At 37.6% G+C, this 21,236-nt stretch overlaps 1 protein-coding gene across 2 annotated transcripts; it reads right to left on the bottom strand.

Moving 5' to 3' along the window:
• Window positions 1-346: 346 nt before the first annotated feature.
• Window positions 347-19,259, bottom strand: LOC146449199 (splicing factor U2AF 26 kDa subunit-like). Of its 2 annotated transcripts, none has more exons than XM_085101520.1 (12): window positions 19,155-19,259; window positions 18,385-18,472; window positions 14,805-14,868; window positions 12,547-12,599; window positions 12,148-12,174; window positions 10,235-10,367; window positions 9,041-9,083; window positions 8,291-8,320; window positions 7,473-7,535; window positions 4,458-4,493; window positions 2,973-3,011; window positions 347-1,752 (listed from the first exon to the last, which is right to left on the bottom strand). In XM_085101520.1, the coding sequence occupies exons 1-12, from the start codon at window positions 19,196-19,198 to the stop codon at window positions 1,596-1,598; spliced, it is 777 nt and encodes a 258-aa protein (XP_084957646.1). In that variant the 5' UTR covers window positions 19,199-19,259; the 3' UTR covers window positions 347-1,595. The 2 variants fall into 2 exon arrangements, with proteins under 2 accessions (XP_084957646.1, XP_084957647.1); XM_085101521.1 differs by lacking the exon at window positions 7,473-7,535 and adding an exon at window positions 7,347-7,409.
• Window positions 19,260-21,236: the final 1,977 nt, after the last annotated feature.

Below are 21,236 nucleotides of genomic sequence, written 5' to 3'. Positions count from 1 at the left end.
TCAGTCACCTGAGTCACTTTCACCTGACCCACTTTTTCTAAATATGGGAAAAGTTGCTGAACGGAAAAACCTGCTCCTGGGCTTCATGTGAGGTGAAAAGAATGCCGTATGCCGTATGCCAAAAAAAAAAACAGCCCAACATTCGACATAAGGCGGTTCTGCATCCAGCCCTTCAATTGGTTTTGAATAACCGTTTTTGTATTTTGACTGGTTAGTTAAGTCACAGTAAAGCTCTTATCAGAAAGGCTCTGTATTTCATTTGCGTGACTCCGCGGATAGACCCTAAGGAAAATCAAGACATCAACTAAATGTATCTTCGAACGGACAAAAAATACAATGACACACGTTACCTGGAAAGCTGTTTTTACTTCTCATCTACAAAATGAATTTACATAGACTGGGAGCTAAGAAATCAATATACTCTCGAGATTTCAAAACGATGGCAAGGAAAACAAAAGGATGATTTGTTAGCATCAAGTAAACTTTCCCTCCTTAAAAGTTTCAATACCTTTATCACGACGCAACTTGGAAAAATTTTTTGTTTAAAGCAGTTCAGTAACCTTATTCCAAAATGGCTTCCACTTACATATTCTTTTGTGTGCATTCGAATTAGTCCTTCTTCCCTCGTTCAAGGTAAAATAGTCTTTTGATTTGGTTTGAATACCAACAAAATGGTTAAAATGGTAGCCATTTTGGAATAAGGTGTATACTGTCGCACCCTCTTTGCCTTCAGTGTGTTGCGGGCTGTTTTGGAACTGTTATCAAACAAAACTGGTTACACTAACTGGTCATAAGCCACGACTCTCAGTACGTTAGTCTGGTATAATGATCCAAACGAGAGTAGTCCGGTGATTATTCAAACTGATCTACAGCAAGTCTAACACCAAGAGGGAGATTCCAATTAAGGGAGCACAAATCAAAGTTTAAGCGATTTTCCCAAACGTTTCACCCCCTAGTATAGTAACTTAAAAAAAAATTGCACAAACATTGTCACTGATCACATGTTAACACACTGAAAACTGAACTATACCACAGCTTCCCAATTTCCGGGGGAGGGAGACAGAAATTTCACCCAATACAAATATAAATTAGATGGAACAAAAAGCGGTGAATATCTTTGCCTGGAAATGTAAGAGCGAGAAAAAACAAACAAACAAACAAACTAACACACGAACTGGAAACTGGCTGAGCGAAAAAAAAAAAAAAAAAATACAAAAAAGCGCAAGGATATTCGTTAGCTTCGATCTGTCACGCGAGACCTTTCAAGAAAATCAATCGATATTTCTTCGTTGCCACGATGTTTTGAGTGATCCGATTCGTCAACCAAGCAATCCTTTGTTTTCACATTAGAGTGTCTTTAGCAGGAAAACGAACGAGGTTTTGTTGCGATCGTTTTTCCTGATCACAAATAAGGAACAAATCATATTTCAAGGTCAAACGAAACTCGTAACTTAAAAAGAACTGTCTCTTGGCTTGGTATAAGTGTTCTTACAAGCTAATCGCTTTAAAAGAGAGACAGATCTTGAAACGGTTCGTGAAAAAAGTCAAGTTACGAAAGCAAACTAAGTATAAGTTATAATATGTCATGGATCCTCTCAATGGCGGCCTCTTCTGTCACGGTCACGTGGAGGCGTTCTGTCACGTCGAGGAGAACGTGATCTATCCCGGCGAGGAGGGGACCTGGAACGACGGCGGGGTGGAGGAGACCTGGACCGAGAACGGCGAGTATATGGAGGAGAATTTGAGCGAGATCTGAGGAGGAAAAGAAATGAAAATAAAATTTTCACGAAATGCCTGTTTGTGTTGCTGTTTTCTTAAATTAACAGCATATGAGTTAGTAAACAAGTGTAGTATAGCCATGGCGATTTATAGAGAACGAAATACAGGGTTTGTGTGAATAAACCAAACTCCGTTGGTCATACAATTTTCCATTAAAAATTGAAATATGATGAAGTTACAACTCTTAAACTTGACGTGATATGTCAAACACGAAACACAGTGTTTCATCACATATCAACCACAGAAAAGAGAGTTGAAAATACGACGCGTAGCGGAGTATTTTTGACGAACTGCGAGGTTTTTGATATGGCGATGAAACACTGTGACGAGTGTTTGATATAACTTCTCAAACAAACTGATTTTAAAGGGGAAATTAAGGACGCAAAAACGAGGAGTTTTTCATCAGATATCCAAACACGTCACGGTACATGTTTTCCTTTGTCTTTGGCTTTTGAATTATTAACAAGTTTGAGAAGTATAAGGCGAGAGATTTTTATGCACTTTAGGGATGCAGCAAAGAAAAAAGTGAATGATCAGTTTTAATTTTTATGTTTGTAAATTTTCCTGACAAATGTATGATACAATTTGCTTTCCCAATATCTGCTGTTACAGTTACAAATAAATAAAAAAACATCCTTCCAAAACTGTAGAAAGTAGCACAGCATATCAGTCAAAATTGGTCTGTGAACATGTGATTTTTCAGAGCATCACTGATTAAGTCTCATGGAAAGACTACGCAATTTGTGGAATGAATTACGCTTATAAACTAAAATAATTCTAGAAATAAGTCAATGAAAAGTGTCTGACAATATTTGGACTGTTGGATGACCTCGTCCTTTGCCAAAACCTCTGGTTGAGTTGGAGGAAAAACCTCCCATCCTGTAAATTTTACAGAGCACAGTTTGACAACAAGGACTAAAAGAGTGCCTTTAAAACAGCTGGAAATATTGATGCAAATTAAGACAAATCCAAAAAAACAAAAAAACAAAACAAAATAACAGCCCAACATTCGACATAAGGCGGTTCTGCATCCAGCCCTTCAATTGGTTTTCAATAACCTTCTTAAGTTTTTGCTGTAGCAACAAATTGAATTCATGTTTTATTCTTGTTTGTTTGTTTCTTTGTTTGGAAGAAATGCTCCTAGAACACTGTATTTCACATGACAATAGTTTAAAGCCGATCTTTGTACAAACCGTGGAGAAGTTTCTTTTGCACCAGCCGCACCAGCCCCTCTGAAATAAATAGAAAAAAATCCCACACACACTTAATCCTTTAATAATAATGATGATGATGATGATGATGATGATGATGATGATGATGATGATGATGATGATGATGATGATGATGATGATGATGATGATGATGATAATAATAATAATAATGATAATAATAATTACTTTATTAACGTGTCAAGCAACAATCTAGCAGAGGGGATTCCCACTGCTAATAGGGGACGCCTAACTTTCTAAAATAAAATCTTAAATACAAAACGAATTAATGATAACTCACTAACATACCATCTGCTAAAACTCTACTCATAATTATCAAAATTCTAAAATCTTGTAATTTTAAGCCCTAAAAGTGATCAGAGAATTAAGGCTATGATCACCCAAAGTGAATTTTCTTGATATTTCAATAACTTCTCCACGGTACTTTTACAAGAAAAGTATGGGGACAAGATAGGAGAATTTGTACTTTGATATTAGGGGTTCAAGGGTTAAGGATAGACCAACACGTTAAAGATATTCCAAAAACTTCACTTGAGTTTCTCAGATAAAAATTGTATGATCACCACATCTATAGAAACCCTAGGAAGCTATATATCACTACATAAAGTTAAGCATGGTGCCTACTTTTGTTATGGTGCATATGTTCTGCGCATCTTGAGATACTCGGGTTTCCTATGGGTGATGCCTACTAATTCAGGGATATTTTTGCGCAGTTGAACAGCTGGCCCTCTCTACGATGTCGACACTTAAAAAACAGAATTTACTTAGTGACTGTTGTAGAGAGTTTAGCTGTTGAAAGGGAGTTGCCATAAGGAGTCAACACATGAATGGATTGGCATCAGTTGTGACGTGATTGCCATAATGGGGAGATGAGATGGCTGCTTTCGTCAGGTGTGTTTGGTTTTTTTTTTTTTCTGACATAATAAGCGAAAGAAACCTGGGCAAAAGGAAAAAAAGGGAAAGCAAACTTGTGCCCCCCCACACCGCCTCTGGCTGGCCTAAGACAAAGGATACTGCATATCCACCACACCCTAGCTATATTGATCACATGACCATTTTTCTTCATCTCTGTACATTTATAGTGACAGAAAAGCTGAAAATCTGGCAAAAACCTGAACATACACCGTATAAGACCAAAGAAACAGAGTTTGTGGTGACAAAGGGTATACAAATGCCACCCCAAACTCATAGATTTTTTTGGCTGGTTTTGAGAGAGAATGCAAGTCTGATCCATGACCAATTAAGAGTTTCTGGTACATGTATCCGGTGTCCATTTGTTTGCTTTGTGCTTGCTAATGAGGGGTTAGACTTAGTAGTCATTGGCCGTTTTCATACTAGAGGACGCATTATCCGTCTAAATGAACTTGGGCAAACATACGTTGTTCGTCTGGTGACTCATCTCTATTTAAAAAACTCAGAGCGTGGGAACCAAAAAGGAAATGCACATACCTTCTTTTGCGGCGATTACGGCCATATAACTCTCGCCTACAAAAGAAAAGGAAAAGGAAAATTAACCACGAAAATCTGTTAGAAGCAAGCACTGCATGAAGGAGGCTGTTAAAAGCCACCCAGATTTTCAGGTAAGTTTTAAAAAGTTCCGAATCACCAGATAAATTCTAATATTTATTAATGTTGATAACTTCAAAATAAGGCTAATAATTTCCCACATCTTGTAAGAGGGAAAGCATTTCTATGATTGTGTTTGTATTTAGTTAATGAAAATGGAGAAACAAACATATAGACTTGTTGTGGTTTTGTCTAAGGATGTAGTTATAAGAGTTTGCTTCTAGAAAGTGGATTCACAGTTTGTTGTCCTCTGCCATGACACTGTTTGAGAACACCCAGATAAACAATCTAATCCCTGCACTGAAACAGTAGAGCAAAAAAATAGCACCCGCCAGCACCCCATTTGCCCAAGGAGACGTGGAAAGGGGGTCTTTGAAATTGCCGCTCTTGTTTCCATCCCAATGCCCAGTGTTCTTGCCAGACACAAGAAAAAGGGACTTGTATTACACAGAATACCTTACTTCCGTTAACCTTAATTTCCATTTCATGTATAATGCAAGTCTGTACAGTTGCATACAATGCCAAATTTGCTGAGAAATGGTTAAAAGTGCCAGATCTGAATTCCTGTTTCTAAAAAGGTATAGTCTGTGTCAACAACTTAAAAAAGAAAACACTGTAAGCAATGCTTCAAATAAACTCGCTTTTCAAATTTCCAGCAAATGTATTCTCTCATACAGTATCTCTCATACTGTATCATTCCATGCCATTTGTTTCAACCCCAACATACATCACTGCTTGACCTTAGCGGTAGCCATTAGTCTAGCAAGTATAAATAATTATTAGGTTTGGGCTATAAAATTTGAGGTTTACTAGCCATTATCTTAGTCCCAGAATAAGAGATTTTGGAAAGAAAAACAAACAAACAAAGAGATTCTATTGATCACAAAAGATGAAGAAAAAAGCAAATAGAAAGAGAAAGTGGCTTTTGTCACATTGTACAACTATAGTTTCACAGGAAAAATATGAGATTAGCGGGGCCCAGTTGATCATGGAAAAGCTGCCATCTTGGATCAAGAATGAAGAAGACAGAATCATTTTTTTGGGAAAATTTCTGATGATACTCAAGAGAAAAAGCAATACAGTAATACCGAGAGAGAAGATGAGGCATCACAAAGAAACTCAAAAGTAAAAACCTTTTCAAGCAATGTTACAGAAAGAACAAGTGGGTTAAAAGGAAGAGCTTGACATTATGGAGACAATATTTCTGTGGCCTCTGTTCATATTACAAGCAGTTTCTTGCTACTAGATGAGGCGTGTACATCCATATCCAAGGATAATACACTACCAAAGGTAACTAACTGAAGGATAACTAACTACCCAGGGTAACTAACTACCGGTACCGAGGATAACTATTATCCTAATCTAAAATTAAACTTGATAGGCTAGCCTAACAGCCATGTTTCTAAACAAGGAAGATCATTCATTACAATAATATTCAAAGTGACTGTTATAATGAATGAACAAATATTAAGGAAAAAGAGGACATAAGAAGTTTAAAGTTACCTACAGGAATAAAAAAAAATCCGAAGTCTAGTTGATTGTCAGCATATCTTTCATTGTGTCACATCAATTTACAATTTGGCACTAAACTGTTGTCTGGGATATGTACAAGTGCATGCCATGGTCATCCAAACTGCCTTCTAAAGACTTAAGATTTGTCTAGTATGGTGCCCCAAACAGGAGCTCCTCTACAAAGAACTAGTAAACTCACACCAATTTGCTCTAAAACTGTATACACAGGAGTACAGTGTAAGTGTTTTTACTAAGCATGGATAAAGCATAGTTGGCACACTATGACTTGTCATCTCTCTTAAGGATGTTTTAGCTCAGGTTCAACAGATTTTTGCATGTGGTCTTCAAATCCTTCAGGAAACGTTGTTCCAATGTTTTATCCACTCCTTTGCACTGTTCTTTTTCATTTAAGGATGATGCCTACTAATACCGAAGTATTTTTGCGCAGTTTATGACTATGCGGGAGAAACAGATCTTAGCAAGACCTATTGGAATCCAAAAAGAAAATTGGGGGTAACCACGCATTTTTAACAGATAATTATGCAACAATTATTCTGAAAAGCCGTAAAATACAAAGCAATGTATGGCGTTTTTCCTCCATATTGAAGCTTTGATATCTCTGAAAAATGCATGGTTACCCCCAATTTTCTCTTTGGATACCAAAAGCACTTGCTAAGTTCTGCTTTTTCCACATAGTTTTAAACCGCGCAAAAATATCCCTGTATTAGTAGGCACTACCCATAGCAAACCCGAGTATCTCGAGATGTGCAGAATGTATGCGCAGTAACCAAAGTTGGCACCGTCCTTAAATATAAAAGCTGAAATTTTCCCATAATCATAGCTTTTTATTGCAAACAAAGCATTAAAACAGTGGATAAAACATTTGGGCAACATTTCCTGAGGGAAAAATCCAGTGAATCTATAGATTGGTTTTGCACCGGGTGCTTCAACTAACAGTACAAAATTTAAAATAAAAAAATGCTGTAACACTGCTACTACCAAATATTATTGTAAACTATGTTTTAACAACCATCTCTGCAAGAAAAATAATTTGTACCACTAGCTACATACATATTAAACACATGCTATTGTACCTAAAACAATTTTAAAAGACGTGGATGGGGAGATATCAGTGCGCAAAAAAATATAATAACCCTTCTAATGAGGATGCGTTCATAATTACAGATGCTCTCACGACTTTTTCTCTTGGCCTGGCAAGAACACACACCACCTGACCCTTGCATGAAGCCTGCCACTCACCGCAATTCTCTTGAAATGGGCCGCATGTGCATGAAGTTACAAAACCCACCGCGAGAACATTCTCTAGGAATACACAAGAAGACTAGGTTTCAAATTGATTAAGCTGAATAGTCCAGTCGCGCTTACCGGCTGTCCCGCGAGATTGGTCTCAGATGCATGAAGTTACAAAAACCTCCTCGTGTGCATTCACTGCATAACAGAGGGGATCATAGAGTCAGCAAGGCGCAACACATTACAATAAAATTATAACATGTGTATGATACTTTGGGGGAAGTGGGGTGATTACTTGGTACTGGTGCAAACAAAACCTTCTGTGTCCATTCACTGCATAACAGAGGGGATCACACAGTCAGCAAGGTGCAACACATTACAATTATAATGTGGACAATAATTTAGGGGAAGTGGGGCGATTACATGGTATTGGTCCAACACAAGTTCATCCCTGAAGCTGTTTTGCATTGACAAAAATTCTTAACTTGGTATGGTATGAAATAGATTTCAATCTTGCGACATGTAAACACAGCCGAGTGAATGTCCTTTTCACATTAAATTTCTTTCAGTACACCTATTTACATGTACAGAACTTTACAAAATGAAATTCGCACTGCTGTAAAAACAGTGAATGCAATACAAAGTTTCCTCTCACGTGAAAGTTACACCAATTGGTATCATGCAAACATCCTCAAGCCTTAAAAAATAAAACCTCTTCAGTATCTGATCATTTGAAAGCAGTGCTCCCATAACTCTACAGATACACAGTAACTTACACAGTCAAAGACATTTGGGAGAACTTCATCTACATCATAATTCAGGAGCTTACAACTCCGAACTGTGTTACAATGTTTTACACAGCCAGTGGTGGCAAAAAATATTGGATAAAACGTTTTGTTTGATGGAAATGAAAGATGCAAATGAGAGAGATAGAAAAATCCTTTTTAACTTACCCCATTTCATACTGTCTACAGCATGCCTCTCTAAAAACAGGAGGGAAAGGAGAACAAATTCACATCAATTCAAACATAAATAAATCAAATGGAGGCTGACACTGGTTTGCTTAGATCTGACAACCCTAATATAACAGGTGTATGGATCAGCAACATTGGAAGAAGCTAATCAGGCCCGGGAAGATGATTACCATGGAAGATAGTTGAGCAGAAACTACACGTGAAAGGAGGTAGCTGTATAACATATCAAACACTTTGGTATATATCAAGCCAGAGATACGGTATGGTTTCATTACCTTGTTACAGTCAATTAGGAAGAATGACGCTGCATGTATGGGGTGTATGGTCCAATACACTATTGTGCTCTCTCAGTATGCTACTCAGTATGCAGAAGAAGAGTTAGTCAATGAATTACTTCTTCGCTGTGGTATAATATTGAAATGTCCCCAAAAGCTTAGAACGCCAAAAAGTGTCCAAGATTATGCAATCCCAATGATTGTTAGGTTGTTACGCAGCAATAAGCAAAAAAAAAAAAAAAAGTGAAACAACAATCCTAAAACAGGCAGCATATGGGTAGCTGGACACTTCTAAATTTTATTTGGGGAACTGTACACTAGCCTGTACATATAGCATACATGGCTGCAAAAGTTTTTAATTTTGTGATATACAAATCTCAGAAGATCAGGTTGTTCTTTTTAAGACTTGACAACAAATTCTGTTCCTTACTTGACTCCTTAAATCATCCCTTACCTGAAATCAGTCACCGGAGATAGCTCAGCATAGATGGGCTGGCCTAAAGAGAGAACCACAAAACAATGACTGTGCACACAAATTTACTGTACAATGAACCTTTCAAAGACATACAAGGTTGGAAACTCAATTTTAAGAGCACTTGCTATGTGGGTGAGTGACTATAAGAATGAGCATGCTTGGACTTCTTTCCACTCATCTACCTTAAGCTTCTGTACTCATCTCTGCTATTCTCGGTTTTCACTGTCACGCCATTGAAAAAAAAAAAATCGAAACCATTCCATGAATGAAGTCAAGAAATTGACATGGTATAGAGGATAAATAAATAAGGCATCTGTCCAAGTGTCAGGTCTGTGCGGCATTCCGTACTCGAGTTATTTGACAAAATGTTCCACATAAATTTATAGAGCTTAGTATGGAGATGCCATGTTTGTGTCCCTCTGAGGGGCACAAACATGGCGGCCGGAAATACGAAAAAACATCTGGAGTTGACTTTTGCCAGAAAAGAGGTTTGTTTGCCCTTGTGAATTTTTGAATGTTTAGATTAATATTTCTCCTCAAACTTAAATTGTTTAGAATGCTGAAAATCACCCGAAGAGTCATTTTTAAGAGACGGAAAAGCTCTGTCACGGCCGTCCTCCTGATGTCACGCACGATGGAAACTCGGAAATTGAAACTGTTCTATTTTTAAAAGGAAGCCCGACATCGAGCTAAGAAATTGTGAACAGACATATTTTTATGTAACACAATGACGACAAGTTAGCCACATTACCGGTAGATAGATTGTTTAACATTCAAGTTGCTGAAGGTCCCTTCATGTGGATGCAATTTGTGCCACGAATGTACTATAAACCTTACGCAATGTTTAAAAAACGAGCAGGAGTGTTTTATCGGGTTTGACCCGATAAAACACGTGCTGCGAGTTTTTTGAATGGCTTCAAAAACATTCCTGGAAAAGCGTGTGTCAATAGAGTTCATAGCAATTATGCTTTTGTGAACATTGGAAATTAGCATAGGAGAAAAACACCACATACTCACGAGGAGTGTTTTATCAGCTGATAAAACACCGCATACTAATAAGGAGGAGGTTTATCGATATTAAGTCTCTGCATGTAATGTATTATCGACCAATGGGCTTATGAATTTTTAATGAGTTTTTGAATATCAGTGTAAAAAGCCAGATGTGTGCCTCACCATTGTACCAGCGATTATCCAGGTCCTTGACGGCTTTTTCTGCATCTTCTTCATAGCGAAACTTGACATAGACATTACCGACGAGGTGATCTCCCAGATTGTCACATACATTCATCTCTTCAATTTCTCCATACTGAGGTTCCAAAAACAAAAAAGATTGTCATTACCCCTTTAACCCCTAATATCAAAGAACAGATTCTCCTATCTTGTCCCCATACTTTCCTTATAATAGTACTGTGGAGAAGTTATTAAAATACCAAGAAAATTTCACCTTGGGTGATCATATCCTTAATTCTCATGACCTCAGGGGTTGAATGAGCATTGATTTTACAAGGAGAAATTTGATGCTGATCACTGTTAGGGCTTAAAGGGCTAAACTAAGGTTCAAGAAGCATACTCATAACCACATGTGTATTGTTTGTTTCTATGTTATTGTATTATCATTACTTCAAAAAGTGCCTCATCTGGTTAGACGTAAATGCTACCCTGTGACAATGTAACAATGTAAGGGCTGACACATTACTATAAGTACGTAAATTATGATCATCCGGGTGAGTGTAGTCCTGAGAAGGACTGTTTGTGGTGACTTTGACTGACGTTTCGACAACCTGAGCGGAAGTCATCTTCAGAGTCAAGTGAATTGTGGAACGTCAGTAGGTGGTATATACGTCTCTGGTTGTTAACCTGATTGGTCAATGAAGTCCAGATGTTATTGGTCGTTTGTCAGTAAGCCGTGATATTATTGGCTGTGAAGACTGTAAAAGTGTCCTTTTCAACAACATGCAAAGTCTGAACTTCAAAACCCAGCTTACGATTTGAGTGTTTTACTGCCATCAGTCACAATTATGGCGACAACTGACTTACCACTAAAATACAGAAACCAACAAAGTGCATCAAAATCCGACAGTCACAGTGCTTGATCATGACCTTTAGATTCAGTTGATCCAAGCCTACGAGCAGTCCTTGTTCTTCTTAGGGATAGTAAACCGAGTGAATCACACGAGTGCCTCCCACGAGGCGTGATGCATGGTTTGCTCGATTATCCATAAGAAAAAATAATGTACCGCTTTTAAACTTTTAAACTGCTACACTGATTAACGATAGTGAAAAACATAATGGTTGGTTGAGTCTCAAGCTACAAAGTCCGCATGTTTTTGAAAGGTACAGTAATACAGCTGTGAGGACACACACAAAAGCCCCAAGTTAAGAAAAACGTGACAATCACTAGGAGTAATTGAAGGGGTGTGTGGAATAAGGCCCCAAGTGACTTTTGATGTAAGATCAAATTCTCCTTTTGTTCCACAAGTGAATACAAGGCAATTTGGAAGGAGAATCTAGCAACTGATCAGAAGTCACTTAGGGCTTTTTTCTAGGCACCCCTTCAATTGAGCTCTTAGAGAAGCATTCATCTATAAAATATCACTGAAATTGAAACTGTAAAACAGCTTGGTTTGGCTTACTTTAAATTTGTTGTTATCATTGGCTTTAGAGAAAAGACTACAGTCAAGTAACTGCATCTGGATGTTTTATTTACATGTAAAAGTTGTATTGACGAGTTTTTAACAAATGCATCCCCAAAAGGCCTGTAGTTAAATCTTGGTGTTTTCTTTCTTCAAGTTAACAAAAAAATATGGAATATCAGATATTTAATGTGACAGATTAATAACTGCCTTGTTTTACAAGCTGCTATCTTGGCCCAACTTTACGTTCAAGCAGTTTTTTCCTCATGCAGAAACATATTTTTATGGACCAGAGGTTGTCTGTTTTTCAACCAGATTCCACCATACTCATAGCATGGATGGAAAAGAAAACTGACTTAAAAATGGAAGGAAAAGAGTAAAATCACTGACCAAACTAACAAACACAAGTTCAATGTTTGAATTATGAGTTTTAAGCAAATTAAATTGAGTCACCTTCTCCTCAAGCTCCAGAAATACATCCTGCGGGAATAATTACAAAAAGAGAAATCATTTACACATTAATTTTATTTCTTTCCAAAAGACTGTTAGCATTGAAATTGCACATGTGGTAGCAGGGATGGTGTAGTGGTGAGAGCACTCGCCTCCCGCCAATGCGGCCCAGGTTCCATTCCCTGAGTTGACGCCACACGTGGGTTGAGTTTGTTGTTGGTTCTCACCCTTGCTCCAAGGGTTTTTTCTCTGGGTACTTTAGTTTTCCTCCCTCCACAAAAACCAACATTAATTTTCCAAATTCCAATTCAATCTGGAAACAGTGGAACAAATAGCCACTCTGTAGGTGTGCCAATGAAAATTCCCATTTATTGTTATTTATTTTTTTGTATGTGCACAAACCTCAAAAAATCTGTCATAGTGTTCCTGAGCTTCTACATCAGAAATTGCACTACCTTTGGAAAAAGAAAAAAATGTCAGAAACAATGCCAGTTTGCACTAAAAAGTAATTATTTTCATTTTCAATAATAAAGCTGCATTTAACTGCATTTTCCTCAATTAAAACCAAGGAAAAAATTAACAAGTAAAATAACTACAAAAGCATTAAGGATATCTGAAGATCTCCGAAACCATGTTTGGGTGTTCAAAATCAAAAAAGCTTGTAAAGAAGTTCTGGACTTCTCCTAAGAATTGTAAGGAGGTGATTGCTCTTGAATGGTGAATTTTTTGATGATAAAATTGTGGTACTGTAAAGGCCGATTAAGACGGTACAACTTTTGCTTACGACTGTCGCATGCGATTTCTAGAGCGCGCGCTGCTCACGCAGGGTTTTCAAAAAACAACGAACCCAACCAACGACGCAAGTCACCGGCTACTTTTAGCGTTTGCGCCGGGTACTTTTCATCTCCAAAGTACGAATTTATGTCAATAACATAGCTGATTACGGACGTGGATATTTTTGCCCAGATTTTAATTCCAATTGTTATAATTAATAGTTACATACATCTTCTTCATGTTCATTAGCTACTATCCAGCGTTGTTTCAATGACATTTAACATGAACCGGAAACTATTTGAGGTTCCGCGAAGTTTCTGTCATTTGACGCCCGCTTTTACCCTTCTCATCTCATCAATTGTATGAGAAGCATTGTAACATTTTATATAAATAATACGTCTAAGTTAAGTAAAAGTAGTGAGTACTCAATTCAGATTTCAGCAAGCCATGTATCGGCTGAATAAAAATCGTTGCTGCATTTATTTGAGTGATATTTTGAAGAAAACTTGCTTATAATTCAGTTTACAATGACCTCCAAACAAACACTTTTTTGCCCTGAAAATGCACCAGAATGCATCTTTGGGTATGCAAAATTTAAAAATTTGCCGTGAACAGTTTCAATTTCCGAGTTTCCATCGTGTGTGACATCAGGAGGACTGCCGTGACAGAGCTTTTTCGTCTCTTAAAAATGACTCTTCGGGTGATTTTCAGCATTCTAAACAATTTAAGTTTGAGGAGAAATATTAATCTAAAGATTCGAAAATTCACAAGGGCGAACAAACATCTTTTCTGGCAAAAGTGAACTCCAGATGTTTTTTCTTATTTCGGGCCGCCATTTTTGTGCCCTACAGAGGGACACAAACATGGCGTTTCCATACTAAGCTCTATAAATTTATGTGGAACATTTTGTCAAATAACTTGAGTACGGAATGCCGCACAGACCTGACACTTGGACAGATGCCTTATTTATTTATCCTCTATACCATGTCAATTTCTTGACTTCAATCATGGAATGGTTTCGATTTTTTTTTTCAATGGCGTGACAGTGAAAACCGAGAATTAGTTTTGTATGAGTTTTAGACTTTCAGACATCTAGACTATGACTTTTATATATGTATATATATTTTACTGATTTATTCATGTGCTATTTTAAGTTTCGCTTGGCTCACAGGTTACGCTATGCGCCCTGTGTTGCTTTCTGATACTGTGCATACAGATAGTTTTACTGCGCATAATACTAATACTAATAATACTAATAATAATAATAATAATAATAATAATAATAATAATAATAATAATATAATAATGATAAATAATTATTAGATTTAACGGACAGATCAGTAAAATATTGTTAATGGAACGTGACTCGCGTGTGTTACTCGTTCTCACTGAGCCATTCATGGCGGGTTGTTTTCAATGGAGCTACTGTGTAGTCATGCTTCTAAGGTCAGCAAAATCAATAGTTTCGTTGTAGCTTAGCTCACAACATTATGGCTTTGTTGTCCTTAGCTTATTGTAACATTATTTTATTCGCATTGACCGAAAGTATCAAGGCCTCATTCATAACTTGTTAAGTACACGTGTAAAGCCAAGCTGCTGTATAGTACAGCTTAAACTACTGGCTAAGTAAGCAGACACTGTCTAGCTATAAAAGCCCAAGCAAACTGTTAAAGGTTCAATTTGCAGTTCTGTTGTGCAGTGTACTCACTATTTGCTGTCAATTTGTCTCTATTATTTGATCTGTCATAAAAATACTCTGTATGTATGGTACATGGATTTGTCCCATCATCACTCCATTTTGTTACTGTATATAACCAATTTAACAGATGAAATATGACATACTGTTAGTGACAAATTAACACAATTACAGCTAAGATAAAACTCACTTGTCCCATCTGCAACCTGTGCAGCACTCTGTGGATTCTGATACATGTTTTGAAGTAAAATAGTCTGAAAGTCAAGGAAACTACAGTCATCAACAATACACCTAATAATTATTATTTCTTTATAGCATGGACAGGGAACAACTGGGTCTTCAGAATTCTCATTAAGTATCTGTACCCATCTAAATAACCACATTTTACAATTTTCTTGCTGTATAAATAAAGTGCAAATATCAGAAGCAAAAGCAGACTTTCTTCCGCGCTGGCATTAGCAGCCATAAACAGGTTGTTTTGGCCAGCACTTGGCTTCTTAGAGCTTTGAAAATAACTAAAACACAGTGGAGGGAGAAACTTTCTTAGGTTCACAACCGACTACCTTCCTTACTAAGCCCACTTCTCAGAAGCTTAATGACAACCCCACTTTACATACATCAACTGCTTTAAATTGCTCACACAACCAGTTTGCAGGGCTTTACAAAAAATTTCAAGAAAAGGCATTCAAAGTCTTCAATTTTGCCTGAAAGTGACCTATATTTTTGCATTCTTTGTTTTCGACTTCACAAAATCGTGAAAATCAAGAACCAAGAAAATGTCACAAATAGGTAAGGAATCTACATTGTATGATTGTCATGCAATACAGTAAACACCCACATTTAAGAACCTACTTTTTTCAACGTCAGCCTGAATAAGTCTCCATATATTTATTGTAAGGTTCTTATATAACAGGTGTCTGAAATGATGAATTTCAGCCTGGAAGTTCTTAATTCACTTGTTCCTTTATATGGGTGTTTACCGTATTACATAACGCATCAGCTGGTATTCATATCAGTATCATAGTCTCCTATGTAGCCACATCATTATTTTGAGAAGGAGTATTATGTGATAACAAAGTTCTTATAAGTTATTGGCAACTTTCACAGGGTTGTAGCTAAGAAATTTGTCTGCCGGTTAGCTGAAAAATTGAGCCGGCTAAAGAAGGCGCGAAGTGCCTTCCGCCATTGGCGGAGCCGACGGAGGGGTAGGTATGGGAGAGGGGTATCGGGGGCCTCCCCCAGGAAAATTTGAAAATTTTAATTCAATTTGGTGCACTCTGGAGAAATCTAGGGGCTCTTTTATGCAAAAAGAAACAACCATTAAAGAGAAGGTCAGCTGTGGTGCCGCTGTTTGAAACGTGTGGTACAGAGATTCACCCTGAATTTATTCAAAAATTTCTCCCTCGCACTGACGTTTCCATATTTCCTTCGTGTGGTTTTCGTTATTTGGCGTTCCTTGAACTCTCTACCAGGTCTGTTCACTGTGCCCCTAAGGAGAATGACAGACCTTCTGAGCAGACAGTGCTTTGTTTTACTTCAGTTCGTCAATCTACAGTATGCTGTTTTCTTAACTCTCTTTTTGGTGAGCTCACTAGAAGAATAGTTCTTTATTTGGACACGGTAAAATCCATCAGGAGTATACAAATTAGAAATAACCTAACTCTCCTAAACAAAATTCAAAACCTAACTACAACTAATCTAATCTAACTAAAACCCATTTTTCATGAATGCCGTGTATACTCTAACATTAAAAATGAAAATACGTGCGTAAGATTTTGAATATTTACTTAACATTCAAGTAATGAGAACGAAAGCTACAACGCTTCCCATTCGTTCCGAAAAGATAAGTGCTTTTAAGTTTGCACTAGAATATCAGAGAATCGATTCTTATAAACGCTTAGAACTGCAAACAAAAGAGCTGTCCACTCGATCGTTCAGCTGTTCATCCAGTTTCGCAGGTTCGTTCACTTGGTTTCTCATTCGTTCGTTTTCACCGGCGAGCACTCGGCGGACCGTTTACGTTTCTGGTTTTTGGTTTCTGGTTTGTTCAGTTGTTCCTCCGTTTGCCCATGCAGTTCTTCTTGCTATTCATAAGCATAAACATGTTATAAACAATAAAATTTAACCAATTAAAAGCTGTATTAAAACATTACGAAGAAGTTCCTTCATGTTTTTTTTGCCTCTGTCATGCTACAGAGAAAGACTTCTTTTTTCTCCGATCAGACACAAATACACAAATACCTGGTAACAAACTCGTTTCCAATCTTTCGCAACGCCTTGAATGCGGGGGCTACCAAACTTCGTGTTGACAAGATGGCGGACGCAGAAAACAGAAAGAGGACACCGTAAACAAGTTCTCTAAACAAGACTTTATTTCGATTACTTTATGGCATCGATACTCAAGGTAGTCAGGAATTTATTCAACCTTTTCACTTAGAATATATAATTCTAAATCGAACAATTGCTAGTGGGTAACTAAAGAACTGTTCATTGCCCTTTTAACCGAGTGTTTGCCACCCAAAATTCAGCCGGCGATGACCTCTTTCCCAGCCGGCGAATTTCGCCGGCAGCCGGCGCTTAGCGACAACCCTGCTTTCATAGTACAAGATGAACAAAGGATGGACGGGGATGGACTTTTTGAATGAAGGATGGACTTTTTGAATGAAAAGTCACCTCAGATGGAAAAGTCGTCTTAGCAGGGCAGAAGTGATTTTGGACTTTGCCTATTGATTCGTTCATGTATAAACAAAATCTAATGTATCCAAAATTTTAACTGTACCATTTTCATCCTAGGTAGAGTTGTGCCTCTGGTCACAAGATCAGACCACTTGGTTACTCAAAAAGTTGTCTGTCCATTGTCAATCTCATGGTTTAAAAACAACTCTTATTAAAAAAAAATGGCTGCCTGTGAACACCAACTGCCCTCCCAACTTACCGGTCATTTTATTTTAAAATTGACTTATCATCTTATATTTGAACTCAATTTAATCCTCGCACAAACACTATGAAATGCAGTCTTAAACAGCTAAGATAATATTCCACCCAAACTCACTAAAAGAACGAGAAATAATCACATTTTCATACGTAACGGTGTAGCGAAACAACCATGTAACGAAACGACTTTGTAGCAAAACAATCGTACACCCCTTCCCTTGCACTAACCTACCGTATTATATCATACAAAGTCTAGAAGAAGGTTGTTGTTGTTCACTGTGGTACACGTAGATACAATAATATTATAACCAGTCAACCTCATCGCCTGATGAAGACTAGCAGTAAGCAGTCAAAACATTGTGATTTACAACTCAAAGTGACTACAAAGAGTTTTAAATCGCAGCTTTAGGTTTATTGACGGTTTATAGAAATAATCTGAAGATAACAACTTATCCTAAGAATACAAACGAGGCTGCATTTCTCAAAGATTGAAATACGGACTCTGATCCTCGGAGATTCCTACCTTCCTTTTGCTTAAATTGCGAGAAGCTTTTGTCCAAATTCATGTACATTGTTAAGTGAAAAAATACCTGCAAACTGCATGTGATGGACAAGGCGATTTCTATCTGGTCAAATTACATCCAGACTGCGTGTAATTTTAGGTGCATGTAATAGTGTAAAAATTTATGCGTGTGTAATGCGTGCGTAAATCTGCCATATTGCATGCATTTGTAAGCTTGTAGTTCTTGCTATCCCTGTGGCCAGTACTATACATTGTGAGACAAATGATAATACCCTTATCATAGAAAGTGTTGCCAAAAAAGAAACGTACTCACCTGACTAAAAGTTGGCTTGTTGTGAAGTCTCGAGCATCGCTCTCCATGTCGACATGCTCCAATTTTGAAGTAGAAAGAGCAATTTACTCTAAACAAATGGAGATTTTCACAAATCACTGGAAAATGAATGATCAATACACTTTGCTCTCCGCACAGAACTAATAGAACACAACTTTTTGCCAAAGAAAATCATTCCAAGGCCCGGAGCTGATGTCGTACTTCATATGAACCGAATCGAATTCAATGAATTAAGTTCATGTGAGCTATGGTGTCTGAATCAATTCAGAACGGTCGATATAATTCGGATCGGCTCCGCTGGGAATAATGGCTGTACATCGGCTTTGATTCAGACGCTGTAATTCGCATGAGTCGTCCAAAATCGAATCGATTCGGCTCATGTGAAGTACGGCGTCTGGAACCGGGCCTTCAGTTTTCGATAGCAATGAATTACGTTGAATAACATTTGAAGGATAATCATCTGCTGGGCAGAAGTTATAAGTTCCCATTATTTTAAAATGCTGACTTCATTGGGTCTGCGATTTTGATGGACTTAAGCTTCAACTTTCATGATCCCCTTCGTTTTAAATGAGCGTACTCAATCGCGTAAAATAACACGCTTTCCAATTTGTGTCTAAGTCTACGCGAGTTTTCATCAAAGTGGGCACAGGAAACAAACTTTTCACAAATGTACGGCAAGATGGCTTCAACAATCAAAACTTCCTTATACTAAAACTTTGACAGTGATCAAAAGCCGCTATGAATTCACTTACTTGTCCTTCTCTGTTCCAAAGATGGACGCCAAATACTCCGCCATGCTGCTTTTGGCAGACAATCACCCATGATTATTAGCTGGAGGTTTCAAGCGCGTTGGGTTCTGGGAAGAGGTTTTGCGTTCAGGGTGGGGCCGGTAGGGAAATAATAATTATTGCGAAACATTTCAATGGAGTGGAATTGGAAAAGTCAACTTGGATCTCATGATATTAATGTCCGCACAAAACAACTTTATTTTACTTTACTTCACTTTTTTAAAAGAAGCTTACTTCCAAATTATTTTCGTGATATGTTTACTCTTGCAAGTCAAATACATTCTTATAAAACAAGAAATTCCAACCTTTTCTATATACCTTATTGTCGAACTAATCTTTGAAAATTCTCAATTCGGTTTCAAGGTCCTTCGTTTTTCAACTCGCTAAGTCGTGAAATTCAAAACAGTGAAACTATCAGTTTGTTTGGCAAAAGACTTAAAAAATTCCTTCTATCTAAGTTAAATTGACTCTTTGTTGAGCTACACACCTTTTCTTTACCTTTTCTTTTTTTTCTTCCTTTCCTTTTTTTTTTTTTTTTTTTTCTTCTTTTAAAAAAAAAAAATTAATTGGAAATTTCAATCAGTACCCTTAACTTCTATGGTTTATCCAATAGTTCTAGGAAGCCTATAGTTAATAAGCCCCCGGCTTCTATATAGGCTTCCTAGCCTTTAACACATTTAATATTGTAAATAGTCAAGTATGAATATTGTAATAGTAAGAATATTGTGTGTCGTCTATAATGTATTTATGTTGTATTTTTTTGTTAATGGCAAATAAATTGAATTGAATTGATCGTTGGCAGAAATACACAACTAGAATATAAGAACTTCTGATCGCACGTTGAGCCGTTTCGGGCGAAAATGGAATGTTTGACAAACGATAGGTTTGACACAGGGAACAGAATTTTGCGTCCTTTTAGCCAAACAGGTGGCGGAAAATGGTTTGGGGCTGAAAAATCTAAAGAGCTTTAAAAATTCATGCATTTTTGTCCAAAATACAATCAAGGGGCATAGGCTGGTTATGTACCTATCCTCTTTACACATGTGTGGATTGACATTCATAACATTCATGTTGGTTACTTGTGAACAGAAGCTGCAATCTTCTGAGAATATGAGCTCCTTCCTGTCCTCAACGTCCGGAGGGGGGGGGGGGGGTTGGTACTCCACTATATAAGCCTTATAGGTAAGTACGGCGCCAAAGGGTGGGCTGAAATTTGATTTAGACTTAAACCATCATTTTAGTATATGCTGAAAGTCTGAAAACCGGGGTGTGGATTCTAGAAGCCAGGTCTAAAAATGAGTATGAATTTCAGAAGATAAAAGAGTTAGTTTCGAACCGAACCGACTTTGCGTCGGCGGGGAGTATAAACGAACGTTTGCTTTATCAACAAAGATGTAAAGGTAAATTCGAATCCCTTTACGGTGGCCAATTTACGTCGCCGTTCTCGCTGCTTAAGCTCCCAAACTTAACTGTGGTTAGAGTGTGCATATTCGCTTGTACAAGAGGAAATACTGAAGTCTTTGCACAGATTGAAACTGACGGATAGTGACTTATCCACTGGAAAAAGTTATCCGGCCTTTGAACAACTGCATCCAGGTCTAAAAATGGTATGAATTTCAGAGGATAAATAAGTTAGTTTCTAACCAAACTTTGCGTCGGCGGGGAGTGATAAGCGAACGTTTGGTTTATCAACAAAGTTGTAAAAGTAAATTCGAATCTCTTTACGGTGGCCAATTAAGGTCGCCGTCCTCGCTGCTTAACCTTACGAATGCAACACGGCGACGCCAACGCAAACGTCATTTGAAAATATAACTTTATATCATTTCTGCTACTTCGCGATTATTTCAACTCGTTCAATTTCTACGGTGATACAAACAACAAACTACCCAGGAACCAAATTGGTAGGGAATAGTGGGTTAAGTTAAAAAAGAGAATGAAAAATTCACCGTCTTGTCCTCACGTTCTCCCCAAAACCTTTAATTTGGTCATTGTGGTGTTGTCGTCGCCGTCGTGTTTTCATAAGGTCCCTATTATCAACTTTGCGCT

This window comes from Pavona decussata, unplaced genomic scaffold, assembly GCF_977016875.1.
Source record: "Pavona decussata unplaced genomic scaffold, jaPavDecu1.1 SCAFFOLD_602, whole genome shotgun sequence".
Taxonomy (NCBI): Eukaryota; Metazoa; Cnidaria; class Anthozoa; order Scleractinia; family Agariciidae; genus Pavona; species Pavona decussata.
Note: the sequence above shows the minus strand (reverse complement) of the source record. Positions and strands in the feature narration are given on the sequence as shown.

What these genes read in the sequence shown, in the direction of transcription:
- LOC146449199 (XM_085101520.1), bottom strand. Translation starts at nt 19,198, where the DNA reads ATGGCGGAGTATTTGGCGTCCATCTTTGGAACAGAGAAGGACAA. An exon ending in ACAAGCCAACTTTTAGTCAG is followed by an intron (nt 14,869 to 18,384) that starts GTGAGTACGTTT and finishes CTTGACTTTCAG; the next exon opens with ACTATTTTACTTCAAAACAT. An exon ending in TGTAGACAGTATGAAATGGG is followed by an intron (nt 7,536 to 8,290) that starts GTAAGTTAAAAA and finishes TCTGTTATGCAG; the next exon opens with TGAATGCACACGAGGAGGTT.